The sequence below is a fragment of the Homarus americanus genome, unplaced genomic scaffold (genome assembly GCF_018991925.1).
Source record: "Homarus americanus isolate GMGI-L3 unplaced genomic scaffold, GMGI_Hamer_2.0 scaffold31037, whole genome shotgun sequence".
NCBI classification, from domain to species: Eukaryota; Metazoa; Arthropoda; class Malacostraca; order Decapoda; family Nephropidae; genus Homarus; species Homarus americanus.
In genome coordinates this window covers 21,033,702-21,060,450 of record NW_024722227.1, presented here as the reverse complement: position 1 = coordinate 21,060,450, position 26,749 = coordinate 21,033,702, and the positions used below count along the sequence as shown (strand labels likewise).

The 26,749-nt window shown below is 41.0% G+C and overlaps 1 protein-coding gene across 1 annotated transcript in view; it reads right to left on the bottom strand.

Moving 5' to 3' along the window:
- Positions 1 to 26,749, bottom strand: part of LOC121862630 (phosphatidylinositide phosphatase SAC2-like) — a 192,007-nt gene that overhangs the window by 4,966 nt on the left and 160,292 nt on the right. Inside the window, 2 exon segments of the mRNA XM_042360948.1 lie at positions 2,256 to 2,327; positions 23,821 to 23,989. Of these exon segments, the coding sequence (XP_042216882.1) occupies positions 2,256 to 2,327; positions 23,821 to 23,989 (241 nt within the window).

Genomic DNA, 26,749 nt, shown 5'->3' with positions numbered 1-26,749 from the left:
AGAGAGAGAGAGAGAGAGAGAGAGAGAGAGAGAGAGAGAGAGAGAGAGAGAGAGAGAGAGAGAGAGAGAGAGAGAGAGAGAGAGAGAGAGAGGGAGAGAGAGAGAGAGAGAGAGAGAGAGAGAGAGAGAGAGAGGGAGAGAGAGAGAGAGAGAGAGAGAGAGAGAGAGAGAGAGAGAGAGAGAGAGAGAGAGAGAGAGAGAGAGAGAGAGAGAGAGAGAGAGAGAGAGAGAGAGAGAGAGAGAGAGAGAGAGAGAGAGAGAGAGAGAGAGAGAGAGAGAGAGAGAGAGAGAGAGAGAGAGAGAGAGAGAGAGAGAGAGAGAGAGAGAGAGAGAGAGAGAGAGAGAGAGAGAGAGAGAGAGAGAGAGAGAGAGAGAGAGAGAGAGAGAGAGAGAGAGAGAGAGAGAGAGAGAGAGAGAGAGAGAGAGAGAGAGAGAGAGAGAGAGAGAGAGAGAGAGAGAGAGAGAGAGAGAGAGAGAGAGAGAGAGAGAGAGAGAGAGAGAGAGAGAGAGAGAGAGAGAGAGAGAGAGAGAGAGAGAGAGAGAGAGAGAGAGAGAGAGAGAGAGAGAGAGAGAGAGAGAGAGAGAGAGAGAGAGAGAGAGAGAGAGAGAGAGAGAGAGAGAGAGAGAGAGAGAGAGAGAGAGAGAGAGAGAGAGAGAGAGAGAGAGAGAGAGAGAGAGAGAGAGAGAGAGAGAGAGAGAGAGAGAGAGAGAGAGAGAGAGAGAGAGAGAGAGAGAGAGAGAGAGAGAGAGAGAGAGAGAGAGAGAGAGAGAGAGAGAGAGAGAGAGAGAGAGAGAGAGAGAGAGAGAGAGAGAGAGAGAGAGAGAGAGAGAGAGAGAGAGAGAGAGAGAGAGCAGCGAATTGCCAGATGTAAACAAAATTTGATCCCAAGCTGTTTTTTTTTTTTGTTTTTTGCTTTTTAAGGGATTAGCCCACCTGCAGATAGGGTACTGACCCACACTGGGGCCTGAGGGGAAAATTTCAGCACTCCTGTAATAATAATTCACATAAAGTATAAAAAAAAAAAAAGCTGCCTATCTACCTATTGGACAAACTAAAATCGTTCCGGACCATGGGAGTTTCCGGACCACAGAATGCCGGACTAGAGAGGTACAACCTGTACTACTATTACTACACCTAGTCCAGTACTACTGCTATTACTACCCCTAATCTGGTACTACTATTACTACACCTAGTCCAGTACTGCTGCTATTACTACACCTAATCTGGTACTACAGTGGTCCCTCGGTTAACGAGCGCCTCGGTTAACGAGATTTCGGTTAACGAGTTACCTTCCATAAGATTCTAACTTCGGTTAACGAGCAATCCCTCGATTAACGAGTTTCTTACGAGCCAACCTGAACATGATTTCGCTTGCATTTGGCGGTCCACCAGCTGTAGTATTAGTCCGCCAATACAGTAATCGGTTCTAGGGCTTAAATTCCTTACCATTTTAGCAAATATCAAGAAATTTATACTCTTCAATAATTTTAAAAGTTTAATATTAAATTTTTTACTCATTTTAACAATTATTGAACATGATTGAAGGTAATGAAACTAGTTTTATGCGTGCCATCCAGCCTCTCAACACACCATACAGGCATCAGTCTTAGTATCTTTTCAGTGGAGGTAACATCTTGCTTGAGACTCTCTTCAACTAAATGATTTTTTTCTGTTTTTGCAAGCAAATTATTGGTCATTTTGAAATTTATTTTACATATTGACAATATATAATGCAGTGCAGTGTTGATTTAAAGAAAATAATCTTGAATTACACCAAGAGAACTAAAATTTTATGGGTGAAATGGCGCCATGGGGTGACTTCTCTTCCACCCCAATGCCTTCTCTTCTCCCCCCTCCTCCACCCCCATTCTAATTCCCATCATCATCATCCAGGAGCCTTCTACATACACACCTCAAAGTAAGTGTACTTTTCTACCTTTCGGTTAACGAGTTTTTCGGTTAACGAGCAACCTTCTAGAATGGATTGTGCTCGTTAACCGAGGGACCACTATACTACTATTACTACACCTAGTCTGGTACAACTACTATTACCACACCCCCCTCTGTCTCTCCCTCCAATAAATGCAACAAGTCTGCTCATATATAACCTCCATGTAGGACAGTGTATCCTGTTACTACCTCTGGTGCAGATGGTCCCTGGTCACCCTGGGGAGGAAAGGTTATACCAGCCAACACTCCTCCTCTCCTCACCACACACACTAAGTAAGCAAATAAGATAAAGAGAGTTACTCACTGTGCAACATAATAGGAGTCACGGGTCAGCACCAAGATGATGTCCATGTCGGTCTGGTCGGGATCACCGGTGCTGAGGAGGAGGAATAATGTGAAATAATCAGAAACTCTGGTATAACTAAGAATTACTTGGTATCCTCATACACAGATAAAGTGTTAACCCACAAGTCTTTCAGGAATTACTTGATGTACTATGGTTGAATCTTGATTCCCTACACAGCAACAACTAGATGCTTCACCAATTAATTTATTGGTTTCAGTTACAAAAGGAAATATTTTGAAACCACATTTGTATACATATAAAAACAAAATCTAATTATGATCCCCAGGTTTACCATCCACTGTAATTTCTCTACTTACATTCTATCTTAAAGCATTGAAATACTGTCTGTATCTGATATCATCTTGAAGCAGAAGTTTATTTACCTCCAGCATGTTCAAGGTGCTACAGTAATGTAATTTTTATAAAAATAATATAATACACAAGTCTACATCAACTATTACAAGCTAGCCCTTAAGAAAGATTTTTTTTTTCTTGGTCTTCTGGTGGTCATTACACAGTCAATGTTCTGGTCACTCTTGAAGTTTGTATATAATAACTGGCTGCTTATATGCATATCTACCTGAGGGTTTATTTAAAAAATATTCCAAACTAAGCTTAAAAAATTATTTAAAAACAGAAATATATGTGGCTTACAAGTGCCAGGTCTACAGCGACCAACAAACATAACTAAATGGGGCTTACAAGTGCCAAGTCTACAGCGACCAACAAACATAACTAAATGGGGCTTACAAGTGCCAAGTCTACAGCGACCAACAAACATAACTAAATGGGGCTTACAAGTGCCAAGTCTACAGCGACCAACAAACATAACTAAATGAGGCTTACAAGTGCCAAGTCTACAGCGACCAACAAACATAACTAAATGGGGCTTACAAGTGCCAAGTCTACAGCGACCAACAAACATAACTAAATGGGGCTTACAAGTGCCAAGTCTACAGCGACCAACAAACATAACTAAATGGGGCTTACAAGTGCCAAGTCTACAGCGCCCAACAAACACAACTTCATGTTGAGATATGAAACAGTAAAAATAGAAAATATATCATAAAATCCATTTCCAAAGGAGCTTGTTGATATTACCTCCCTCAAGAGTTCTCTACCTTGCTTCCTCACTACTGCTAAATTTTATTTCAAAGAGAAACTGAAAGTTTTTAATGACACATCCTCATCCCAGGTGGCATATCATTGTTTATTTGAGCTCATATAGAGGAATATGTGAGTACAGTCAACCCTCACATTACGTGGTCACGCATTCCGCGGTTCACCGTCAACGCGGTGCCTTGCCAGAACCTCACGTGCTCACATTACGCGGTACGTGAACGCCATTACGCGGAGAGTGTCCGGCGCGACGCTATTTTTAGATTTGCCCCACGCGCCACCCACCCGCCCGCCTGCCTGCCTCTCCCTCCTCCTCCCTCCGCTTGGGCAAGCGGCGCGGTAAGGTTGCGCAGTGTGTGTCTTTGTTGCGTTATCACTGACGTCATATGACGTATCAGACCTGTGATTGGCCATGCATCCCTACCCCCCTCTGCTGCTAGCTGTAATTGGCTTAAAGTATTATGACGTGTCCACCCGGGGGAGGGAGGGAGGGAGGAGAGACGACGCTTGACCTAGCCGCGGCAGTTTCATCCCTCCAGGCCACTCCGTGTAAACGCGCATCCATTGTTCCGTAATATAGCTTCCGCCGGACCACCACCCCCAGAGAGAAACCTTTCCTTACCTGGACCCAGCGGCACTAAACCAAAGAAGACACGACGTTCCTTAAGCTACGAGGTGAAGTATAGCATCATCCAAGAGTTGGAGAAAGGAACAAGGCAGGTTGATTTGGCGCGCCAGCATGGCGTGAACGAATCTACGATCCGGACTATAAAGAAGGATTCAGCCAAGATAAAGGAGCACATGAAGATCACAAAGTCTACAGGTGCTTCTATGATCAAGTATTTTCACAACCAGGTGCTTCTCAAGACAGAAAAATTACTTGTGAGGTACTTGGTGCGTCAGGCGCGACGGAACATGGCGGTCGACACGCGCTCTGTGAAGGACTACGCACGTGAACTGTACATGGCAGTGGCACGAAAGATGGGAACTTCAGAGCCCAAACCCTTTAATGCTTCCTCTGGGTGGTTACAGAGGTTTAAGATCCGGAACAAGATCACCAATATAAACATTGGTGGTGAAGAAGCGAGTGCTGATCGTGCTGCGGCTCGGGAATTTCCTCCGTTTTTACGTGAGATTATGGAGGAAGGACAGTACAGTGACGACCAGGTGTTTAACATGGACGAATCTGGTCTTTTCTGGAAAAAACTACCTTCCAAGTCCTTCGTTGTGAAGAATGCCAGCAGGATTCGGGGCCGGAAAATGCAGAAGGAACGCATCACCGTCCTGTTTACCACCAATGCCTCCGGTACCTGTAAGCTCAAGTTATCGGTGATCCACACAGCCCGCAAGCCGCACGCCTACAAGAGCATGGACATGACCAAGCTAAATGTCCACTGGCTGACAGCACGTAAATGGCACTGTTTTGGATGTTCTCGACAGAATGTCCCATTTAATATTTTGTTGCTGCTGGACAACGCACCAGGACACTCGCCCCTACTGTTAGATCGTCACCCCAACGTAAAAGTGGTCTTCCTTCTTCCCAACACTACGTCTATATTACAGCCCATGGACCAGGAGTTGATTTGCAATGTGAAAGCTGCATTCTCAACAAAAAAATTCCAGCTCCTGAACGACTACACCAACACCAGGGAAGAGTTGCGTAACCTGAGTGACACCACCACCGATAGCAAGAGCGACGAAGACGAGAAACAACAGTTAGAACAGCAAAAAATACTCTTCAAACAATTCTGGAGAGTATTTAACATCAAGAAAGCTGTGGACATCTTGGTGGAGTCATGGGATCAGCTGTCTATTGCTACAATTCGTCACGCATGGAGACATGTGTTGCATGGAATACCAGGTGAGAGGAGGAGTCAATCTGTGACTGGTGAGGTTCAGAATGTTGCAGTAGCAGTGGACCTTGCCAGAGAAGCTGCGCAGACTGTTACAGTTCCAGGCTTCTCCGAGACCACCAACGACGACATCCTGGAGGTGATCAGAAATCCTGAAGTGACTGCCGACGAGATGTTGGAAGAAGAACACGTCAGTGAAGAGGAGGAAGAAGGTGCGGCAGTCTCCGAAGAACACAATTTAAGTCATAGTGATATTAAGGGTGCCATGGAGTGTGCAGAGAAGATGAAGTCCTTCCTTTCCCGCGACAATGACGATGACCGCTATGAAGTCTTCCATAACCGGCTGGTGCAGGCTATGGAGCCGTACATCAAGGTGTATCACGACAACATCAACGCCAGCCGTCAGCAAAGCATAACAGATTTCTTCACCCGCAACCCACCACAGCCAGCCCAAGCCAGTGATAGTGACAGTGAAGTTGACTTTGAGGGATTTGTCAGGGAAGCCCTGACAACTGTAAGTGACAGTGATGATGATTCACCTAGTAATGGTGATTCACCTGAGGGCCAGTAATCTGCCCTCTGCCTCGGAACCAGCCTCCATCCCCGTATGCCGACCCATCTCTTCTACTACCGTAAGTGTTCCACCTAATTTTTAGTTTTCTAACCTTACCTTTATTTTTCCTATGTTAACCTTTATCTTTCCTAACCTAACCTCTTCTATATTACTTGTTTTTTCATACCATCATAAAGTTAAGATAAAATTTTTACTGCAACATAGTTATGTGTCGTCAAAAAGTGGAGTTTGGGGATCGGCCTGGACTCCATTTCAATTAATCCCATATGTTATGTTATTCACTTTACGCGTTCCTCACTTTCCGCGGTACCCTCCGGGTTACATTAACTGCGTAAAGTGAGGGTTAACTGTACAAGTGTGTTTAATGTTTGAGCAAAAGATCATTATGAAATTAAACCTAACTATAGTATTTAATCTTCTCCAATAGAATGCAACAAGATTAACCTTCTCAAAATTACATTCCTTTGTGTTGTATTCATAACCAATAAAAAATAAAGTATACTTGACCCCCTGGGTACGAGAGGTCGCTCTGTGCTGAATAAAATCGTCTAGTGTTAGCCAACTAAAATATTAAAAGTGTCGCTAAATAGTAAAGACTGGAACCATTTCAAGATACCAAATATATTGAAGAGGTGTATCTGAAATCATACATGTGAGGTCTCTGCAGAATTCTCACGATTCAATTCATAACCACATAACAAAGCTTATACAGGTATCTCTCATACTACGAACGTTGAAGCTATGAAAATTTGTATGAATTTGTATGTAAGTTGGAAGACATGATATGTGCAAACCGTAATTACAGAACAATGTTTAAAATCCCACTACGGTATATCATAGCATAAGTACTCATATACATCTAAAATCACTTAATTTAAGACAAAAGAAGAAATAAAATGACAAAATACAGTACTGTAAATGAATGTAAAAAATAAGTCATCAGGTAAATAAAATACTGTAAATTTCAAGATTAACCCCGTTCGTATTGGCAGGCATTCATAAGTTGGGGACCACCTGTACAAATTTTCTATTCTTACACTTCACTGACCTCACTACAGTAAAGATCACAGCTGATTTAGCTCCTGAGGATTAACTGACAGAGCAATGGTTAGTTAGTTATAAGCAGCTCCGTGCCTCTTTGAAGGCTGAGCTAGTGAAGGTCAAGGGCAAAAACTTGAGGTTAAAGGAAGTGATTGCGAGGATGAAGGAGGAAGATACGAGACAGGGAAAATCGGGAGAGTCTGTGTCTGATGACAACACAGGCCAATGGAGGGTAGTTAAAAAGAGGAACAATCAAACTGGTGGTGAAAAAAGACAAGGAAACGACAAAAGGTACCAGGTAAGTGTATTAACCTTTTTAGTCCTTTGGTAGACAAACTGGACCGTAACATAGTCAAGGGACAGGGCTGGCAAGGATGGTACAAAAAACGTTTAATTGTTGCGGATTCTCAGGTAAGGTACATAGATCAAGTGCTCTGTGCTAAAAACAAAAATAGGATGAGAGTCTGTCTGCCAGGAGCTGGGATGGAGGATACAGTTGACAGGATGGACACTATCATGTCTGGTAATGGGAACAAACCCATTACCTGACTCAGTGCAGGGGGCAATGATATTGGCCGGTGTAGGAGTGAGGAGCTCCTTGATAAGTTCAAGACAGCGATAGAACATATTAGGAGGGAAGGGAGGAATCCCTGTCATATGTGGTGTCTTGCCAAGAAGGAGAGTTGTCAAGGACAGTTGGTGTCAATGGCCATCTTGACAGATATTGCAAGTCAATATCAGTCCCATTCATTGAAAACTGGGACAACTTTTATGGCAGAAGGGACCTATATGCTAGGGATGGGGTACATTTATCTAGGGATAGGGTGGCAGCCCTGGCTGGCTCTCTCGAGAGGGCAGATCAAAAGATGTCTAAGTCTTTAAACTGCTAGGGGAACATATGAGCATGGAGTTTGAGGAGACGGCAGTGGGTATGGGTAAACAAATTAGGCAGCGAGTTAAAACCTAAACGCAACGGACAGAGGACTCACATCATGACTTACTTAAATGTCTACTACACAAACAGTGGAAGTATGAGAAGTAAAATGTATGAAATCAGAGCGTTAGTATGTACAGTAAAATTCGATATAGTAGCATTCACTGAAACTTGGATAAACTTAGACTCACATGAGTTAACTGTCAAATACCAAATTAAAAGTTCAAAATTATTTTATACCGATAGACAGATTAGGAAAGATGGCAGGGCAGCAATCTATGTCACGGATAATTTGAAGTGTGAAATCAAAAAGGAAATAAAAACTGAACTGAATACAGTAACAAACAATTTGGAAGAATAAAGTGATTGTAGGGAAAAATTAATCATAGGAGTAATATATAGACCTCCTCATCTCGATAGTCTGTATGGTAGGTAACTTTAACTTTAGTCAAATAGATATGAACGACCTTATGGGTAACTCAGGCTCAGAGGATTTTCTTGAAATAGTTCAGGACTGTTTCCTATGCCAACATATAGCCGAACCCATCTGGAGTAATAATATACTCGATTTAGTTCTGTCAACAGAAAATCTCATTAGTAATGTCGAGGTAGGAAACGAACTTGTTAACAGTGACCACAAAAAAGTGAGATTCAAAGTAGGATTTGATGTCAGTAACAAGGACAATTCCATTAAATTCCCAGATTTCAGAAGAGCAAACTTTCATATGCTGAGAAGGCAGCTGAGAGAAGGGGTATTACAGTTTGGGGCGAATTACATGACCTCACATGAGGTGGTAAATAACGTGAACTCACATTATGTACCCACAGAGGGTGACCTCACTCTACCTGGTGACCTAAAAGTAATAATCTCACAAAATATGACCACTGAGGGTGACCTGACCATGAGATATGAGGTTGAAGAGTTCCATAACAATTTAAATAATGAATTACTTAATGCACAAAGGCAGAATAAACCACACAGAAAACTTTTCAAATAACAATTACCCTAAATGGATAAATAATTATTTAAAGAATATTATTGGACAAAGGAAGGCTATAGGTAGGAGAATAAAAGGTGGAGAAGTTTACCTCCAAGATTATTTTAAAGTACTGTATTGGCCGGTAGGGTTAAGACCGAGATAAGCAAAGCAAAGAGGAATAATGAACAGAAGCTAGTAAAGGAGGCAAAGTCAAACACCAAGGGATTCTTTCAAATGTATCAAACTAAAATACAACACAAGATTAGACCAATACAGTCAGATACCGGCGAGCTAACTGATAACGATGGAGAAATGCGCAATATTCTGAACAGATATTTTACATCAGTTTTCACCTCCGAAAATTTAAATATGATACCCGAGGTACCAACTATCTACATAGACAGTGACTAGTAACAATGTTAGTAAACAAATAAAAAAACTAAAACCTTTTAAGCCGACAGGTCCCGACGAAATATTTGCCAGATTATTAACCCCTACGCCCCGGTTGACGTTCCGGAACATCCATCTAGGGCACCCTGGTTGACGTTCCGGAGCGCGCGCCTTTTCGTGCCATTGTTTGAATGCCCAGCATGACTATTTGGTGGTCATGCCACACGCAGGGTAGCGTGGGTGGGCTCAGTGCGGTTAGCATGCATTAACCTGTCGCCATGGAGAGTCGTCTTTCAACCTCTCACGCTAAGAGTAGTGTAGTATTACAGGTTGACAATCCTTTAGCCGGAATTCCGAAAACCGAAAGTTTTTTCGTGGTGCATCACTCGTGTGATATCGAACATGACTTGGACCTGATGCTACCGGGCACTTGACCCACGCCGGGCAGTGGGTGTGAGTGAGGCGTCACTTGTGTCTCAATGTTGCTACTAGTCACACATTTGTGTCTGCTGTTCTTATATCTGATGTAATTTTGTTTAATTTCACTGAAAATGCCAAAAAGAGATTCAGATACCCCTATGGGTAACAGTGAGAAGAAAAGGAAGAGTCTCTCATTTATCGATAGCACAGACAGTGGAGTTGTTACAGAAGCTTGATCGTGGTATGCCTGTGTGGCATCTTACTGAAAAATATGGTGTGGGAACTACCACCGTATATGACTTAAAGAAACAGAGAGACAAGTTGTTGAAGTTTTACACTGACAGTGATGACCCAAAAATTATGAAAAACAAAAAAACATTGCATAGGGCGAAAAATGAAGATCTTCACCGCGTGCTGATTGAGTGGATTCGACAACGAAGAAGTGAACGTGTGCCACTGACTGGTTTGATGGTCATGAAACAAGCTAGAATATACCATGAAGTACTGAAAATTCATGACAAGTGTGAATATTCAGAAGGTTGGCTGCAGAGATTTAAGAAGCGTCATGGTATAAAATATCTGAAAATCTGTGGTGAAAAAGCTTCTGCTAATCATGAAGCAGCTGAAAATTACATTGACGAATTTGCCAAAATTATATCCAATGAAAACCATAGACCTGAACAAATTTACAATGCTGATGAAACAGCTCTGTACTGGCGCTACGTTCCTAGAAAAACGTTAACAACGGCTGATGAGAGAGCACCAATAGGTGTTAAGGATGTTAAGGACAGGTTGACTGCTCTTGGGTGTGCCAATGCTGCAGGCACACACAAGTTAAAGTTGGCAGTGATTGGAAAAAGCCAACGACCGAGATGTCTGAAAGATGTACACAATTTACCTGTGCATTATTATGCCAATAAGAAAGCATGGGTAACCAGAGAACTATTTTCTGACTGGTTCAATGACCACTTTGTACCAGCAGCACGAGCTCATTGCAGGGAAGCTGGACTGGAAGCAAACTGTAAAATTCTATTGTTCCTTAACAACTGCTCCGCACATCCCCCTGCTGAGCTTCTTATGAAAAGTAATGTTTTTGGCATTTACTTTCCCCCCAATGTGACGTCTTTAATACAGCCTTGTGACCAAGGAATTTTACGCTCCATGAAGAGCAAATATAATCATGTTTTTTTTAACTGTATGCTTGATGCAGTCAACAGAGGCGTAGGAATCCAAAGTTTCACAAAAGAGTTCAATGAGAAGGATGCCAATTATTCAGTTGCTAATGCTTGGAATGCTGTTGATAAACCAACATTAAAAAATGCTTGGCACAGACTTTGGCCTACAACGATTTTTGATGTAAATGAAGATGCAGATGAAGACTTTGAAAGATTTCGTGTCTCTAAGGTATAAAACCTCCTTACTTACGCCAAAGGTTTATCATCCGAAAGTGTGAAAAAGTTGGAGGAAGCCAACATTGAAGAAGGGCTGAACATTGACAATGATGCACCTGTTGTGCATTCGTTGAGTGATGGGGAAATAGCTGAAATGGTGCTAAATAAAGATAAGCATGAGGATAGTAGCGATGATGATGATGAAATTGTGAACACAGGTGAAAAAGTCTCCATAGACGATTAATTAATGCCCTTGAACAACGTGCATTTATCAGTGAGCACGAGATTATGGCAGTTTATTCAATTTAAGAGAGAGTGCTTAGACAGAAACCACTGTTAATGAGACAGATGACACTGGAAGAAGCCTTTAAAGAGGCCATCTGTCCTAGAGTTGAGTCATCACTTGAGAGTCCTGTTCCTAGCCCATCTTCAGATGTCCGACTCCTACTTGATGATGACGATGACAACAATGATGTGTCCTCTTCATGATAAGCAAGCCAGCTGTAATGTACCTTTACTGTATCTGTTTGAAGTTTTACTGAATGTTTTCCTTACAAATAAACTGTAATAGAGTATTTATCCCAAAATTTCATTTATGCCAAACCTAACTGAACTGAACTGAAACTAACCTAACCATTCCAAAATCCGAAAAATTACGAAAACCGAAATACGTCTGGCCCCAAGGATTTCGGATAAGGGATTGTCAACCTGTACTGGAAAATAATGCTGTGATTATGTTAAAAATGTATTTATTTGTGAAATTATTATTATTTCTATGCATTACTTGCTCTACCAAACACATAGACAGCCAGACAGCCTGGAGACAGACTGCGTGTGTTACCAGGCACTTTTTATTAAAAATAATGCAAATAAAATATTCTAAATTAATTATTTATAGGAAATAAGTATTATGATTAGTAAATATATGCATTACTGGCCATCCCGGACACAAAGTTAAGCAGAAAATGGTCACTAAGTGCATAGTGACCACAAGCGTCAGCCCTCAAAACAACACTGTCCCCTTATCTCCCTCGCCACTGTGGCCCCAGGGAAGTTTCTAGAGGGTCAATATATAGTTTTTTTTACTTCTTTTTTTATTGTTTTATCATTTAAAAAGTTTACAAATTATTTTGGGAAAAGTTGATTCTCGATTTACCCCACATGCGGGGGCGGTAAGATAGAACTTAGTATGCCTTTAGCAAACTTGTTTAACGCGTTATTAAAACCCGGTGAAGTACCAGAATCATAATGGATAGCGAATATGACACCGATTTTCAGGAAGGAAGATAGATCACTATCCTCAAACTACTGTCCAATTATTTTACATCAATTGTAGGCAAATTGCTGGATGATCGAGGTGTATAAATTGAAGTCAGGGTTAAACAAAGGTCTTTAAATTATCTAACTAGGAACGTACTCATAACAATGGTTTAAAATTTTACAAATTTAGATTTAGGCGCGGGATAGGTCAACACTGGTTTGGAAATAGATTAGTGGACGAGTGGAACAAGTTACCAAACATCATGAACTCTGGGAGCTTCAAATATAGGTTAGGCAGATATATGAGCGATAGAGGTTGGGCGTAAACGGGACTGCCCAGTATGGTCCAATAGGCCCGCTGCAGTTTCCTACATTTTTGTGTTCTTATGTTCATAGCTATTCTCATTTACACAAACATGATACCTTAAAGTAATGCATCAAGTTTAAATTTTGTTAATTTTCCAATATATGTTATATTGCTGCCACAAGTAAAGTTTTTTCTGTGTTTTCAAAAGGACTGTGATCGTGCATGCGTTTATTTCCCCATGGGCTTCGCGTATTTATACTGTATTGAGTTTTATCAGTTTTATTAAAATTATTTGGGATATATCCAGCCATAGAAACTGCAGTTCATTACATATTGAGCTGTGTTTGGTGTCATTTGTTTCTGTTTGCTTAATGTTTGGTACAAAACAAAGAAATAATGAAAATGATTCATTCGAAAGCGAATTTAATCTTTGACTTCGACCTTTTATGATAAATATTTAAATTTTTCTAACATCCTCTCTGAAGTGCTCATGCCTTGAAATGATTTAAATATTGATAGTCCAGTTAATTAACATTATTTTAGATAATACCAGATCTGCTTACCAATTGTGAACATATTTAGTTTGAACAAATGGACAGCTACATGAACATTCTCTATGAACCAATCAGCTATTTGTAGCTATAGACGAGGAGCATGGCTTACGGGCCTGGTTCGCGTGAAAATACTATAGTTAACCTACTGATAGGGGAGAAGGGGAACAACAGTAACGTTTCCAGCGCAGGAACATAATAATGTTCGGAGTCCCTAAGAGCCAGTCGGTGGAAACTGAGAGTAGGAAAACACACGATAAAATGGAGTTTGAGAATATTTGTACAGAGGCTCTGAAACTGTCAGCACCCCCTCAAGATGTGAAGAGGCTGGGAAAAAAGCAGAAACACAAACCTTGCCCCCTCAGGATCACACTAGTGAGTGAGGATAAGAAATGGGAGGCAAAAAATTTAGCAAGGAGCGATGGATTTTGGAATATATTTGTAACCGCCAATCAGGCGGTTAAAGGATTTATTGAGACTTGTGACGTTGGACTCAAACATTATAATTTGGTCAAACCTGTTGAATACAATTCATTTTAGCATTTCACATAAGTCATACATAGGCAATCACATAAATGTCTAATCCAATATATATATTTACATAACAATCATAGCTATGTAATTAGTTTAATCTTAACACTTAAAAGAGTACTTGATTTGCCATATTTTATGTCGTCACAATGATAAACGATACAATGGACACAGTCTACCTGTGTACACAATAAATACAAGTTAAACTAACATGTTGAAAGTCTTCAAGAGAAACAGGTTAGGTGTTGGTGGTGTGATGGGGATTGCTAAAGTGAGGCTGGCGGTGCCCTGCTGGGCACCATATGATCAAGTTGGCCACTTCAAACTCGCTGTGTCAGGCGTATTATACGCAAACAAGCTCACCTCCCACCACCCAACACCTCAACCTACTCTAGGTCTCTCATCTGCCTCCATCTCAACATTATATACTGTATACGGGCAGGCACGCCCAATAAACATGACATGAGTAACAGCCTAACATAACGTTTGTTTATATGTCATCATAATTATGTACCGCCTGCAGTAACAATATTCATAAACCCAGATCGCACACCGAAGGGTCAAGACGTACCTGGCGTTGCTATGGCAGCAGCCAGGTCAACTGTTATGTTGGCCCATACCAACTCCCTCCCCTGAACCCTCCTCCCCACCAGAATATCAACAAGTTCTCGCCAGAAGTTACTATTTCATTTAGGAAAGGAATGGAACCAGTGTTGAATAGTGGTGAACAGCATTCACTGAAACATGGATCAACCTTGACTCACGTAAGTTACATGTCGAATACCAAATTGCGGATTACAAATTGTTCCATACCGATAGGCCGTCCAGGAAAGGAGGCGCAGTAGCAATCTATGTCAGGGATAATGAAATAAATAAGGAAATAAAAACTGAGTGGAATACAGAAACAATTTGGATAGAATTAATCGCCGGGAGGGAAAAATTAATCATAGGAGTAATATATAGACCTCCCAATCTTGATAGAGTTAATGAGAGACTTATCTGGGATGAAATGCGCAGGGCTTCCATACACAACAAAGTCTGTATAGTAGGCGATTTTAACCTTGGCCAAATAGATTGGACTGACCTTACGGGTAACTCAGTATGAGAGGATTTCCTCGAAACGATCCAGGACTGTTTCCTAAGTCAACATATAACCGAACCCACCCGGGGTAATAATATACTCGATTTAGTTCTGTCGAACAGAGAAAACCTCATTAGCAATGTCGAGGTAGGGAACGAACTTGCACACAGCGATCACAAAGAAATTAGATTCCAGTTAGATTTTCAGGTCAGATGTAAGGAAAATTCCATTAAAGACCCAGATTTCAGAAGCGTAAACATTGAAGGTTTAAAGAGGCAGCTGAGAGAGGGGGTGTCGCGCTTGGGCGTAAACCTGACAGATGACACGGACCTGATAACGAGATCTGAGATTGCCGAGTTGCACGACAATTTAAATAACAAGTTACGTAATGCACAAAGGCAGAACACGCCATACAAAAAACTCGGATCAGACAACAATGACCCTAAATGGATAAATAATTGTTTAAAGAACATTATTGGCCAAAGGAAGGCTATAGGTAGAAGGATAAATCGTGGCGAAATTTACCTCCGGGAGTATTATAAGGTACTGTATTGGTCGGTAGGGTTAAGACCGAGATAAGAAAAGCAAAGAGAAATAATGAACTAAAGATAGCAAGGGAGGCAAAGACAAACCCCAAAGGATTCTACCAAATGTATCAAACTAAAACACGAGATAAGATTGGACCAATACGGTCAGATACCCGCGAGCTAACTGATAACGACGGAGAAATGAGCAATAATCTGAATAAATATTTTTCAACAGTTTTCACCACCGAAAATTTAAACATGATACCCGAGGCACCGACTCTATTCAGAGATAGTGAAGAAAACAAATTAAGTGAGATAGTAGTGACTAGTAATGATGTTAATAAGCAAATAGACAAACTGAAGCCTAATAAATCACCTGGTCCCGATGAGATATTTGCCAGAGTATTAAAGGAATGTAAGGAAGAGCTTAGTATGCCCTTAGCAAAGTTGTTTAACATGTCATTAAAAATAGGTGTAGTAACAGAATCCTGGAGGATAGCGAATGTAATACCGATTTTCAAGAAGGGGGATAGATCACTATCCTCTAACTACCGCCCAATCAGTTTAACATCAATAGTAGGCAAATTACTAGAATCAATCATTTCAAACTCGATTCGAAACCACCTGGAGAAGCACAAGTTGATCAATGATTCCCAACATGGCTTCACAAGCAGGCGTTCATGTTCAACTAAACTATTAACATTCATTTCATCAGTTTTCGAATCGGTGGACGAGGGGCACAATTATGATGTGGTGTATCTCGACTTTAGCAAAGCTGTAAACAGAGTCCCCCAGGAAAGACTAATTAGAAAGGTAGAAGAGCATGGCATCAAAGGTAATATCCTTAAATGCATTAGGGCGTGGTTACGGGACAGGAAACAGCGAGTGAGCATAAACAGCACTAAATCACATTGGAGCAACGTCACTAGTGGAGTTCCTCAAGGCTCAGTACTTGGACCATTACTATTTATTATATACAAAAAACGACATAGATATCGGCATAGACAGCAACATAAGTAAATTTGCTGATGACACTAAAATAGGACGTGTAATTAAATCTGACGAGGACTCTGCAAAACTACAGGAAGATCTAAACAAATTTTTCAAATGGTCGGAAAAATGGCAGATGAAATTCAATGTGGACAAATATAAAGTACTCAGTATAGGAGATGTAAACAGGGAAACCAGTTACCAGATGAACAATGATGCCATTGTGGAATCCGACTGCGAGAGAGATTTAAGAGTAATGATAAGTAGGAATCTTAAGCCAAGTAAACAATGTGTTTTTGCTCGTAACAAGGCTAATAAAGTACAGTGACCCCTCGGTTAACAAACTCAATCCGTTCCAGAAGGTCGTTCGTTAACCGAAAAGTTCGTTAACCGAAACCATTGTTTCAATGAGTTTTTGGGTAATTGGTTCCAGCTCACCGAAAATTGCCTAAATTCAACAAAAATGGTAGAAAAGTTCACTTACTTTGAGGCGTGTATGTAGAAGGCTCCTAGATGATGATGATGATGATGATGATGGGAATTAGATTGGGGGTGGAGGAGAAGGAAGAAGAGAAGGCATTGGGGTGGAAGAGAAGTCACCCCATGGCACCATTTCACCCATAAAGTTTTAGTTCTCTTGGTGTATTTCAAGATTATTTTCTTTAAATCAACACTGCACTGCATTATATATTTTCAATATGTAAAATATATTTCAAAATGACCAATAATTTGGTTGGAAACACAGAAAAAAAGCGTTTAGTTGAAGAGAGTCTCAAGCAAGATGTTACCTCCAGTGAAAACAGAGAGAGACTAACGCCTGTTTGCTGTGTTAAGAGGCTGGATGCCGCGCATTAAACTAGTCACTTTACCTTCAATTATGTTCAATAATTGTTAAAATTACTAAAAAATTGAATATTAAACTTTTAAAATTATTGAATAGTATAAACTTCTTGATATTTACTAAAATAGTAAGGAATTTAAGCCCTACAACCGATTAATGTATTGGCGGACTGATACTAAAGCTGGTTGCCCAGTCAGTGCAAGCGAAAACATGTTGAGGTCGGTTCGTAAGAAATTCGTTAACCGAATTTTTGTTCGTTAACCGAATTGAAGATCCTTATGGAAGGCAGTTCGTTAACCGAAATTTCGTTAACCGAGGTGTTCATTAAACGAGGGGTCACTGTACTTGGGTTCATACAAAGGAATGTTAGTTACAAGACTAGCGAGGTCATCTTAAAATTATATCTAGTGCTTGTGAGAACTCACCTGGATTACGCAATTAAGTTCTGGTCACCGCATTACAGAATGGATATAGAATCCTTGGAAAGAATCCAGAGGAGAATGACAAGATTAATCCAGGGCATCAGGAACCTTGAGTACAGAGACAGGTTAAAGCATCTTAATTTGCACTCCCTCGAGAGACGTAGAGTGAGGGGCGACATGATAGAGATGTATAAATGGAAGTCAGGGTTAAACAATGGGGACATTACAAAGGTACTCGAACTATCCAACCAGGAGCGAACTCATAACAATGGCTTTAAATTAGACAAATTTAGATTTCGGCATGAAATAGGTAAACACTGGTTTGGAAACAGAGTAGTGGATGAATGGAACAAATACCAAATATCATCATTAACTCGAAAATGCTGGATAGTTTCAAACACAGGTTGGATGCTTATATGAGCAATAGGGGTTGCGTATAAACGGGACTCCCCAGTATGGGTCAATAGGCCCGCTGTGGTTTCCTTCATTCTTAACAATGCTCAAGTCAGTGAAAAACAACTCAACAGTTACAGCTGAGTTGTACCCAAGCTAACCTTGACACAGTGAGGTCCCAGGTACCCAGTGATAACTGCCCCTGAGACTCAACAACACCAGCTATGTGTTAATCCATACACGATAAGGAGGCCTGGGACCACACCTCACTCACTGGAGTGAGTGAGGTCCTGTGACACCAGACCACGTGGTGTCTCCATGATGCTATGACACCACATAGTGAATGAGTTGCTTGAGCATCATGTGAGGTTTCTCATAACACCACCTGAGAGGGAATTACTACACCACGTCAAGCCCCTCATAACACCACCTGAGAGGGAATTACTACACCACATCAAGCCCCTCATAACACTACCTGTGAGGGAATTACTACACCATGTCAAGCCCCTCATAACACCAGCAGTGAGGAAATTACTGCACCATGTGATGCCCTTCATAACACCATCTGTGAGGGAGTTACTACACTACGTGTCTGCTGTTCAACACCTCAGCGCACATGATATACATGACCTCCACTGTAAACATTAATGTGTATGTTCACTGTATGTTCCTTTACCTTTCTCTAATGAAGGCTTTTGTTAAACCACCAATGTCAATAGTGTATGTAATAAGTCATTTATGTCCAATGTATATTTTCGGGCTGCAGAACTTTTTCATTAAACCGTTAATTATTATTATTATTATTATTATTAGAACAACACAAAAAACTCCTGTGGTGCTTGAAGTGGAAGAGGCAGGATTTAATAAGGAATGGGGACAGACGTGCATGCGTTATATACAGGGGGAAGGTAGTGTAGGCAAGTGCGCCAGTATACAGTAGAACCAGGGGACAGTGGGACACCTCCACCTGCTCTACCTCCCACCCAGGAGGCGGCGAGCATCATGTAAACAATGTCATCTCTGACCATACCCCACAAAATACAATGTAATGTACATGTATCTAGTAAATACTGCAGCTGCTGAGAATGGAGGGAGGCCAGAGTCGTTACCAAGATCAGAGACATGACCAAGAACAAATTCCGGTTTGCAAGTCAAGTACGGTCTCTCCTCGATTTACGACATATTCAACTTACGATAACCCGGACATACGACCGCCGTGGTTGTATAAAATATTTTTCACATTATGTATTTTCAAGTCCCGAGACGTTTGGTCGTAATGTGACCCCATACGATAGCTAGGGCTGGGCCGCCTCGCGGTGTACAGCATCCACACCATAGCCCGCTCAGTTGTTGTTTGGCCGTCTTTGTTGTTGTTAGTGAACGCGCTGTGTACTGACATAATTTTCGTTTGTAATTCCCTTTAAAATGGCTGGCAAGCGTAAAAGAGAGAGTTCTCGTGGTGCTAAGAAGAAAAAAGAGACAGTCAATTGCTTTTGAGATGAAAATGAAAATAATAATGCAATATGAAAATGGAAAAACGGTAGCAACCATTTCACGCTTCTTTCATTCGACGATATAAAAAATTTTGAAGGACAAGGAACAAATTCATGAGGTAGTGAAAGGATCAGCACCTATAAAGGGAACAATAATAATGAAAAAAGGAAAAGGTCCTCTTCATGAGATGGAGAAATTACTTGTGATGTAGATGGAAGATCAGCTGCAAGAAGCCTTTTTGAAAGCCTGAAGAGCAGGCAGGAGATGAGTGTGACCAAACTTTCACAGCAAGTCATGGGTGGTTCCAAAGGTTTAAGAACTGTTACAGTTTGCAAAGTGTAAAGGTGAGTGAAGAGGCAGGAAGTGCTGATGTGGGTGCTGCCGAAGCTTTTAAGGAGGAGCTAGATAGTGTCATCGTGGAGGGAAATTATTTGCCTGAGCAAATATTTAATGTGAATGAAACTGGCTTATTCTGGCAGCGCATGCCTGAATGGACATACATCCACAAAGAGGAGAAAAGCATGCTGGGATTCAATGCATTCAAGGACCGAATCACACTTTTGTTTGGGGGGAGAATGTAGCTGGTTTCAAGGTAAAACCCTTCAAGATATATCATTCAGAGAACCCAAGGACTTTTTAAAATGTTAGCAAGCACACACTGTCAGTGTTTTACCGCAGTAATAAGAAAGCATGTATGACCCAAACACTGTTTGAGGATTTTTGAGTTGTTTCATTCCATGAGCCAAGGAGTATTGTCTGCAACAAGGGGTTGCGTTCAAGATTTTATTAATTCTAGATAATGCTCCGGGACACCCACCACACCTGGAGGACCTGCACCCTGATGTTAAGGTAATCTATCTAACACTACCTCTATCATTCAACCCATGGATCAAGGTGCTATTGCTGCTTTTAAAGCGTATTATTTACGTACGACCTTCGCTCAGGCTGTTACTGCTACTGAAGGTGAGAAAATGCTCTGAGAGTTTTGGAAGGACTGCAACATTTTGCAATGTACAAAGAACATAGCTGCAGCATGGGATGAGGTTACAGGTCAGTGCATGAATGGAATATGGAAGAAGGTCCTGAAAAGATATGTGAACAGTTTTGGAGGATTTAATGAAGATGAAGCAATTTCTGATATTAGTAACAAGATAGTGCAGATGGGTCAACAGCTGGAGTTAGAAATTGATAATAAAGATGCTGAGCAGTTGGTGGAAAGTGTAGCAGAAGAGCTCAGTAACGAGGATCTTATTGAACTAGATGCACAGAAAATTTCAGAGGAAGAAGAAAGACAAAATGTAGAAGAAGAACCTGCACCCCCCAAAAAGTTTTCAGTAAAACAAATGGAAGAGGCATTTGCTACTATATTAATAAGGGGATGCAAATCTTTGAAGAAATGGATCAAAATGTAGAGCGTTTTGCAAAAGTTGACATACTGATCCAAGATGCACTTGCTTGCTACAGGGAAATTTACAATGAAAAGAAAAGGCAAACTGTGCAATCTAAATTGGAGATCCTTTTTAAGAAGTCCCCCACTGGTCTCCTCATGCCCCACCACTGCTGCCTCTTCACTCCCTAAAGATGATCCAATACCTTCAACAAGCAAGTATGTTAGCCTGTCTGAAGAAAGCGAACTTGAAGACCCACCCAGCCCTGTCTCCTCCTCTGCTTCATCCAATTAATGTAGTCTCCATGCTTAATTAAAAAATTATTGAGGCCCCGTGTGCATTCAGCTGACTACATTGAAGGTAAGTGCACAGTAACACTGTATCCATTCTTCATTATTGGTTACTTTTACTGTACTGTATTTCATTTCAGAATTTCTATGTATATTTTTGCCTTTTTGACTTACGACCAATTCGACCTACGACCTGGTCGTAGGGACAGAACTCCGTCGTAAGTCGAGGAAAGACTGTACGCCCCTGTACACTAATACTGACATGTTCTTTGATATGAGAGCAGAGTTTGATACCCTACTCAAAGTACATCAACCCGATATAGTACGTGTTGTAGAACTGATGAACAAGAACAGAATTGACTCAGAGAAAAGTGAATTCAGTATAAACAGATATGACTCATTTTAGAACCTTTCTCAAGCAACTTGCAAGAGGGGTGTGGTTATCTATGCTAGGCAAGACCTTAGAGCAAGCCAGGTGAGGGTACAGGGAGAGGATGTTTTGAAGATTCAATGTGGTGTAAAATTAAACAAAAGAGGAGAGACTTACTTATTGTCAGATGTATCTACAGATCTCCAAACTGTAGCATATTAAACCAATTGAACTTAAGAGCCTTAGTTGACAATGCAACGGTGCTCAACCCTAGCCACCTCATTGTCATGGGAGATTAACTATGGCAACATCGACTGTAGAAATGAAACCACGCCAAACAACCTAAATAATCCCACTACTCTTTTTGTAGAAACTCGGAGAGATAATTTCCTATTCCAACATGTTAAAGATCTGACCCACTACAGAGGGGAGCAAACACCCAAATCACTGGAACATAACTAACAAGGAGGGTATGGTGACCAATCTGGAACACCTAGCCCCAGTTGGCACTAGCCACCACGTAACGTTATCCTTCAGATTTAACTGTTACCTGGTTCAAGAAAAAACCAGACCAAGGTTCAAATATTACAAGGGAAATTACAATGGGATGAGGGAGAAGATGAGGAGAATTCACTGACCTGACTCACTAAGATACAAGAACACAGACACTACGCTGAATATCCTAGCCAGTAAAGTGAACCATTTGATTGACAAATATATACCCAGTGCCTCCAGGAATACAAGGAGAGCGCTACACATGAACCATGCGGTGGTCAACAAAGTGAAGAAGAAAACCCCAAAATCCGAGACGTGAGTTAGGACAAATCACGAGCAGGACAGGGGGATGTATGCCAGATCCAGGAACCAAGCAAAATCAGAGTGTAGAAGGGCTGAAAAAGAGTTCCAGAGGCAGATTGTAAGCAAGGTCAAGTCAAACCCAGAGGCGTTTTACAGATAAGCAAAGTCGAAATTAAAAACACGAGTAGGCGAATCGGACCTGAGGCTTGAATATGGTAGTTATGCAGTTTCTGACCAGGACAAGGCGGAGGCGTTGAACAGATTCTTTTCCTCGGTGTTCACAAGGGAGGATGCAAACAATCTTCCTGTGTTTGAGGACAGACAATTTGACAGAGCTGACCCACATTGTGTTCTCAGAGTGCTAAGAGAGTTGTTCAATGACCTTGCTGAGCCCCTGAAGATCCTGTTCTGTAAATGCCTGGATTAGCAAAAGGTCCCCAGTGACTGGAAAAATGGCTTCTGTGAATCCTATATCCATGAAGGTCAATCGTCACTCACGAATAATTATAGACCAGTGAGCCTGACCAGCATAGTGTGAAAAGTACTTGAGAGCATTATAAGAGATGCCATGATGGAACATTTACTGCGAAACAACCTTGTAAAGGACTGCCAACACGGTTTTATGCTGGGACGCTCCTGTTTCACACAATTATTCAAGGTACTGGACGTTTGGACCCAAATTCTGGACAATATTTACCTAGATTTTGCCAAGGCATTCGACAGCATACCCCATGAAAGGCTGAAAATTCAACTGGAAGGGTACGGGATTCTGGGAAGTGTTCAGGTATCTAGTAGCGATCTTCAAGAGTGAGGTTCTTCCCCACCTGGAGTACTGTCACCCCTTTTGGTCCCCGAGATGTACTAAGGACTGTCAGTTGATTGTACATGCCCAAAGGAGGGCCACCAGAATGGTGCCTGCACTTCAGCACCTCAGTTATCCAGAGATATTAGAGCGCTTGCAACTGCCTAGCTTTTACTACAGACGGGGAAGGGGCGACCTAGTTGTCGTGTATAAACATCTAAGTCGAGTGTCCATTCCTGGAGCTGGCAGATGCTTGTTCCATAAGGGGTCACAGCTCAATGTTGAAGAAGCCACAAATCCAGAAAACTGTGAGGGCAAACTTTTTCAGAGTGAGAATTGTGAACTCTTGGAACAATCTGCCGGAGAGTGTTGTGACGGCACCAAGTGTGAGCTCTTTCCAGGCCAGACTTGACTAACACTGGAGCAAGATCAGATATATTCAGAAACCAGTGCATGCCCAGTACTAGCCAACAATGTGTAACAGAGACGAGACCGACTGCCCAAGCAGCTAATGAGTCGATCAGTGGTGAAGAGGATAAAAGAAAATGTATTTTACAGTACTTAAGTACTAAATTACACTACTGTAGATGGGTAGTCATTTTCCTTCATGTCATTGAGGAACCGAAATATATTTTTCCCATTTGTAAAGAGAGGGATACCTGTCATCATGTACTTGGTAAGCCATTAAATTAACAATAAAGTTGAAATATTTAAAAATAAAATTATACCAAAACTGATACAACAAACTTTTGACTTTGTTTCTGGCAGCAACTTACGAGGGGTCAGCATCAATGAGCCCCCAAGCTCCAAGAATAGTCTCAGCATCTGGGACCAACAACTTCTTACAGTCGTCTATAACATGCTTGACGTGTTCAGGCGTCATGGACGACTCTTCATCATCCCCTGGTACTTCAAGGTTTATCAAGTCTTCCGTTACAGGGTTTCCTGTAGAAAACACAACATGTATCAATAAAATAAAGCTTCACTATAAAAGTAAAATGGAATCATGTACACATAGGGAAAAGTTATTGTACGAATAACACTGAACAATAAAAATACACATAATACAAGGGTTATAAAGTTGTTGAAATATCAGAAATACCATAATGGTACAGTATACTGCAGTATGGAAGTGAATTACCTTGATTTTACTAATAGACTTAAGTCAGTGCATATATATAATACAATGTATTTATAACAACCCCTTTAATTTAAAATAACCAATGTGTTTTCATGGAGAGTCATGTACCCATTCAATATCTCACCAAAATGCATTACAGTACACATAAGAAGCCTTCATCTGTGTTTTATAAATTTAGGTACACAAGCATGCCTTAACTACATACATACATTTATTCATTTATTTTTTTTTTTACGGGAATTAGCCCACCCGGGCACAGGTCGAACGACCCACAACAGGGCCTGGGGGGCGAAAAAATAAGAACAGAAAGAAATTAAAAATAAAGAAGAAAAAGGTTATACGTACTGTGTTAATCTACACCATGAAGATGCCGGAAAACCAGCTTTTTAAAGTGAGACAGATTGTATAAGTATGGAAACACAGAAGAAGGCAGACCATTCCACAGTTTGGCTGTGTGAGGAAAGAAGAAGGTACTATAATGGGTTATTCTCGTGTGACCGACATCCACAGAGAAACAGTGGGCACCGCGGGGAAGACATGTGTTACGAGCCCACAGCCTTGCCGGCGGTACACAGGATGCCAAATCTACTGAACATTGCCCGTTAAAGTACCTGTAAAAGAGAAAGTGAAGCAACACTGCGGCAAAGAGAAAGGGAAGAAAGATTGTTGACTTAAGGAGAAGAGTTAATAAGACGAAATGCCTTTGATTCCACCCTATCTAACAGTTGGACAGAAGAAGAGCCACCCCAGAGCAGTACTCCAACTTAGGATGAATGAATCCCTTAAATACTTGAAGCAACTGCTCAGGAGTGAAGTAGCTACAGTATCTGTACAGTATTCCCAACTATTGGGAGGCAGCTTTAACTACGTTAAGGATGTGTGATTTCCAGGACATACAGGTATCCCTCATTTAACGATGAGGTTATGTTCCTGAAAAAACCTATTGTTAAGCAAAATTATCGTTAGACAAGGGATAACAGCAAAACAAGGAGGGCAAACAACAGGCTCAAATAACAGTGTGGGAAACACTGAGTACAGGGGATCTCTGGGTTACGAAACGAGTTCCATTCCCGAGGACATTCTTTAGTTAGAAATGTTAGTAAGTCGGAACACATACCCTAAGTGCACGAGATCATAACCCAAGTCCCTTTATACACCTCAACTCACTTAATATAAGAGAAAAGAAGAAATTGAATGACAAAATGTAGTAAAGAAAAGTAGAAATTGAAGTCTAATACTTGCATTGAAACCTAGGACTGGCTTGCATGTAGAGATGGGCATTTGTAGGAGTGACAGAGACTTTATTGGGGTGAAACTGAAGATGGTGATGATGATGTAGATGTTAACAGGACTGGTTCTGGAGTATCTGGTGAGGTAGAATTAACTGGTTCTGGAGTTGATGGGACTGGTTCTGCAGATGGTGGAGAGGTTGATGGGACTGGTTCTGTAGATGCAGCAGAGGTTGATGGGACTGATTTTGGCTGTATTTTGACTCTTTAAACTTTTCAAGGGATGGTTGAACTGAAACTCTTCTTTTCGTCATAAATTTCTCTGTAGCATCATAGACATTCAGTAATACCTCTATGACTCTTGCTATGTTGGTATCTTGCAGTTTAAATTTAAACAATTCTTCATCAATAAGCCTGAAACCATCTACCATTTCTTTTGTAATGAATCACTTTGGTTCTGGAGTTTCAGCTTCCTCTACATCCTCTGACAAAATTTGCTTCTCCAGTTCAATCAGCTCCTCAATCCTTAATTCTTCAGCATTAGAATCAAGCAACTGTGTGACATCATCCTCATGAATATCAAGCTGGAATTGGTTCCCAAGGTCTACCACTGTCTGTGTCACTTCCCTATCATCATCTTCAGAGCCCCTGAAATTGTGGACAAACTGTGGGCAGAGTTTTTTCCAAACACTATTCATGTTGGTTTCTTTTACCTCAGCCCATGAACCTGCATTTTTCACAGCATCATAAAGGTTGTACGACTTCCAAAATTCTTTAAAAGTCCTACCTTCTTTTTGTTCTGTTGCACTGATAGCTTGAGCAAATGTCCTGTTCAGGTAATATGCTTTAAATGAAGCAATAACTCTCTGGTCCATAAGTTGTAAACCAGATGTTGTGTTTGGAGGTAAGAACATAACCTTAATGTTTGGATGAACATCATCTAAAAAAGCTGGATGGCGAGGTGCCTTGTCAAGTACCAATGAAATTTTGAAAGGTAATGACTTTGAAATACAATACTGCTCCACTTCAGGCACAAAATGATTTAGGTATCAGTCTTCAAAAGGGAACTACAGTGATCCCTCGGTTAACGAGCGCCTCGGTTAATGAATTACCTTCCATAAGATTCTTAACTTCGGTTAACGAGCATTCCCTCGATTAACGAATTCCTTACGAGCGCCCCTCCACATGTTTTCGCTTGCACACTAGCTGTAATATTAGTCCGCCAATACAGTAATCGGTTCTAGGGCTTAAATTCCTTACTATTTTAGTAAATATCAAGAAGTTTGTACTATTCAATAATTTCAAAAGTCTTATATTGAAATTTTTAGTCATTTT